Source organism: Loa loa, assembly GCF_000183805.2.
Source record: "Loa loa unplaced genomic scaffold supercont3.158, whole genome shotgun sequence".
In the NCBI taxonomy this organism is placed as follows: Eukaryota; Metazoa; Nematoda; class Chromadorea; order Rhabditida; family Onchocercidae; genus Loa; species Loa loa.
In genome coordinates, this window is record NW_018108338.1 from 11,860 (window position 1) to 16,223 (window position 4,364).

General features: G+C 36.5%; 2 protein-coding genes across 2 annotated transcripts in view; one reads left to right on the forward strand and one right to left on the reverse strand.

Annotated features, from left to right (window-relative positions):
- The window catches only part of LOAG_13031 (hypothetical protein), a gene marked incomplete at its 5' end in the record, with an annotated part of 3,470 nt that extends 2,890 nt beyond the window's left edge, over nucleotides 1-580 (reverse strand). Inside the window, one exon of the mRNA XM_020448639.1 lies at nucleotides 327-580. Coding sequence (XP_020301236.1) covers nucleotides 327-580 — 254 coding nt within the window. The remainder of the gene's footprint in view (nucleotides 1-326) is intronic.
- Nucleotides 581-1,919: 1,339 nt separating this feature from the next.
- Nucleotides 1,920-4,364, forward strand: part of LOAG_17943 (CBR-EGL-23 protein) — a 3,966-nt gene continuing 1,521 nt past the window's right edge. The window contains exons 1-7 of the mRNA XM_020450611.1: nucleotides 1,920-2,144; nucleotides 2,397-2,600; nucleotides 2,671-2,812; nucleotides 2,958-3,057; nucleotides 3,121-3,270; nucleotides 3,570-3,652; nucleotides 3,728-3,881. Coding sequence (XP_020305686.1) covers nucleotides 1,925-2,144; nucleotides 2,397-2,600; nucleotides 2,671-2,812; nucleotides 2,958-3,057; nucleotides 3,121-3,270; nucleotides 3,570-3,652; nucleotides 3,728-3,881 — 1,053 coding nt within the window. The 5' untranslated portion in view covers nucleotides 1,920-1,924. The remainder of the gene's footprint in view (nucleotides 2,145-2,396; nucleotides 2,601-2,670; nucleotides 2,813-2,957; nucleotides 3,058-3,120; nucleotides 3,271-3,569; nucleotides 3,653-3,727; nucleotides 3,882-4,364) is intronic.

The window sequence follows — 4,364 nt, forward strand, 5'->3', positions numbered from 1 at the left end:
CCGATGAAACTGCATCCTATTTCCGAAGGTGTATCTTTCCTACAACAATGTATCGTTTGTTCGCTGTTGCCTCTAAATCCAATTCGCTAACTTTCTGCCAACGAAACCTTTTGTTAATGAATTTGGCATATGAAGAGATGGATACCGTTTTGGCGGTAGTGGATATCAACGGTTAATTGTGGCGCAATTTATATTTCTGCTTTATTTCATCATTCCGGCTTTTATTTTATTTTATCATTCCGGTAGGTTTCTCTCTAAAGCGAGAAGACTTTCGGAAACAAAGTGAAGCGAAATTGTTTTCGAAATTTCCGGAAACTTGGATTTACCTCAGTAATTTCATTAGCAACGACGATTTCCCTGCAGATGATGGTGGAGTATTTGTGATTCTTTGCATTCTTTGCATTGACTCATCCATTACTCTTCCACTGCTATCCATTTCCACCTCCATAAAGCTCAAACACAACTTTTCCAAGTGGACCATATCAATGGACATATCTTTCCTTTCGTCCTCCTTGCCCACCTGCAAACTTAACTTTACCTGTTGCATCTCATAATATTCCATTTTAGAGCACTCCATCATTCATCTTCTATTTATTTTTTCATTTGAACGATAGGTCAAAATATTGTTTTTGACAGAAGAGTTGAGAAAAATCCTGGTAATTCCAGAGAAATCATGAAATATTTGCGATCGGAAAATAGATTAAAAAAGATTTCATTCAAAGAAATATTATCCATATGCTAAGACACTTTGAACGGAATGTTTTCGAGCTGCCTGAATTTCATAGTTGTGATTGCATAGCATCAACCATGCTGTTGTCACCCTCTCTTAATGTCATGTGGATATGAAATTTAACTTAGCAATTCAAGACGCTTCGGGGGATTGTTTCCATAAATTACTTTAATCAATAATAGGGACAAATTAATGTTGTGAAAAATGTAATGAGAGGCAGACGTTAATCATTGATGAGATTCATAGCGCTGCTGGAATAGCCGTCCCTGTGAGTGGGAATGGAGTAGTACTTGATTGGTGACATCGAGGATGCATACAATGAAGACTTCAATCAATGGTTCCATACTCCTTTTCACACAGCAAGATATCATTTTGAGTAAATAGATCATCTCTTTGTGCTACACAACATGGAATATTATAATTCTTCCCTCTTCCATCACCTTCTTTCCTTTTTTGTTTTCTACTGAGGTAATCACCGAAACTCAACGTCTTCTGATACATCTCGGAATCTCACACACCTCAGTATGTTATGGTTGTGCTTTGTCGTATGTTTTCTAAAGCTCATATTAGTCTTTTATGCTCTTCCAAACGTAATATGCTTGGATATTTCATAGAATGCTTGCAATCATTGATGGGAATAAAAGTTGAAGAAATTGAAACAGTGAAGAATCGAACCCATTTAGGAGAAGGTCTCATCTTTGTATTTTTTTCACATTTCTAACTCTAATTATGGACGACCTTTGAAGGTCAATAAGTTTTTTTTCTTGAAGAAATTAGTGTAATTTTCATTTTTACTATTTATGAAAGTGTAACCTGAAAATTATGAAAATCGTTTGGAAATAAGAAACATCCCGTATGCAAATATAAGTACTGCTTTGCAATGCAGTATACCTTAGATGCCGTGAAGATGCAATCAGTTTTAGTCGCGCAAGGCCTACCAAATGGTCCGTGATACAAAGGGACCATAAATTATTGATGCAACTTTCTTCCGGTCAACTGTAGTTGGAATAAACGAACAAGAACTGGCAACAAATATCCAGGAATAGATGGGCCTTGTTTTAAGTTGAATAATACCGAAAACATGTATCGCTCTGAATAACAAACTATTTTGAAGACTTTATCTGTTCATTCTTCTTTAGGAAATATTCAAAAAGCCAATATTACTCCAAACGTTGGAATCAAATTTATATTCAGATGGCTGGTTGGAAGAAATATGCACGAATAATTTTGCCCCATGTCGGTTTGATTATCTTGTCGTTGTTGTACACCATTGGTGGTGCACTTGCTTTCTATCATTTGGAACGACCCTATGAGATTGCGGTGAGACGTGAAAGCTTGAGAGATATTTCTGCTCACAGAAAATTGATGCTTGACGAATTATGGGTTATGTTAAACGATGAATCAATCTCAGATGGTATGGACAATATTTTAATAAATGAAGGATGACGGAGTTATTCCGTCATTCAAATATAAAACTTAGGAATGCGAGAACTTTGGATTCAGAGAAATGATCAATCCAATTAAAATACTTAAATAAAGTTGGCAAGTTATTATATTGCCCGCTCGCACTTACTGATTAGCGATAGCATTTGGCATTAACTTGGTCATGTTATGCAATATGTAAATGTTATCTATCAACTGTTTATAAATCGCTGATTCTTTACAGAGGAAATTGAGCGTTTAGCTATCCATCACGTGGACAACGTGACACGAGTACTGTTTGAAGCCTTTGAGACACATTACATTAGTGCATCTCATCTACGAAGTAACACTGCGACGGCTTCAGTTGATGATTTCGTGGAGGAAGAAGAATATAGCTGGACCTTCACGACAGCTCTCTTCTTCACAGCTACTCTTCTGACAACAATTGGTAAAATTTCGTAATCACTTTTGCAAACTTGTGTCAGTCATCGTGCTTGGCTTATTTTCATTTATTTCAGGCTATGGTAACTTGGTGCCGGTAACATTTCAAGGACGCATGTTTTGCATCGTCTATGCTCTGTTCGGTGTACCGCTTATACTTATCACTGTTGCTGATATCGGCAAATTCTTGAGTGAAAATATTGTTTGGCTCTATGCAAAGTATGTACGCACGCTTGAATGACTTAAAAGGCGGGATAGATCTCTTCGATTCCTAAAGATGGACAGTGACTTGTAGAGAGGTAAATCCCGAAGATGACACTCTTCACTGAAGACTAATATATAATATGAATATGAATATATGCAGATATGCAGAAATGAAAAGAATGTACAGAGAGAAGAAAACTGTGTGTATCACATCAGTGGTCGGTGAAATAAGTGGTACTGCGAAGGAACAACTGCTGCAGGTGGGTTTTACCGTTTAGTAAGAAGCAATAATTGAATCGTACTTCATTTCGCGACAATTGTAGTTCGGATTGGAACAGTATATCTCGATACCGATCCTGTTGATCGTTGGAATGCTACTTGGTTACATCACAGTTGGTGCTATCTTGCTTGCTTCGTGGGAACAATGGGATTTCTTTTCTGGTTTTTACTTCTCATTTATTACTATGACTACGGTTAGTTTATCATTTCGATTACTGGATTTGTTGCTTGATTTTGTACGTTTTCCATATCACATCAGGCTCCCACTTATGATAGAAATTGCTCATTTTAGCAAACAAAAAGACGGAGAACCGTAAAGTAAGACGACATTGGAATTTCTAAGAATGTTTCGATTTTGAAAAATCGGTCATCTCGGTCCTGATATTTTTCGATTATACAAATCCTGCTTCCTCTTTGCTCAGCTGGAAAATTTCGAAATTCCAATTTACTCTTTTGTTTAAGTCTTGTTAAGCCAAGTCAGGTTTGCTTCCAGGTTGGATTTGGCGATATCGTACCAATCAAACAAGAATACTTCTTATTCGACCTTTTCTACATTGTTGTTGGGCTAGCCATAACGTTCGTTTGTCTGGTTATGTTTTTTCGGTTTCCAACGAATATATGATTGCCTGAAAAAAAAATGAACTTCTACAGGACGATGTGTATTGATCTGTTTGGAATCCAATATATTCGCAAGATTCATTATTTTGGACGAGCCATTAAAGATGCCCGTTATGCCCTAGTGAATGTTGGCGGAAGAATGGTACACGTCCCGGATTTAATGCGGTATGCATCCGTTTTACATCAGGTATATATTTCTGAATCGGAGAAAACATTATTCTAACCATTCTTATCAGGAATCAAGCGTCTAAGGAGTGCTAAAGTGATGACATATTAAACCAATCAAACGTGACTTTCAAATGAACTGATCTGACCTGTTTCATCATTCTAGAAGTGTCGGGAAAAGCTAATCTGTTGAATTCGTTTCTCAGCGATATAGATTTATTCGGGATGTAATATTATTCTTCACAATATTATTAACAACAAAAGGGGTGTAAAATATATATGTATATATTACACGATGAATTGATGAACAGTGATGATTTATGCAAAAAGCAAGCAATATGATCAACTAATAAATTCTTTGTCGTTGCCTTCGATAATAATTTGACTGTCGGTTAGTTGATAGGTCGTTGAATTGAGGATATGTTACGGGAAATACATTTAGCGAATAGAAAGAATATCGTAGTTTATTTTCCAGTAGTGGCGGATATGCCAAGATGTCGTTGTT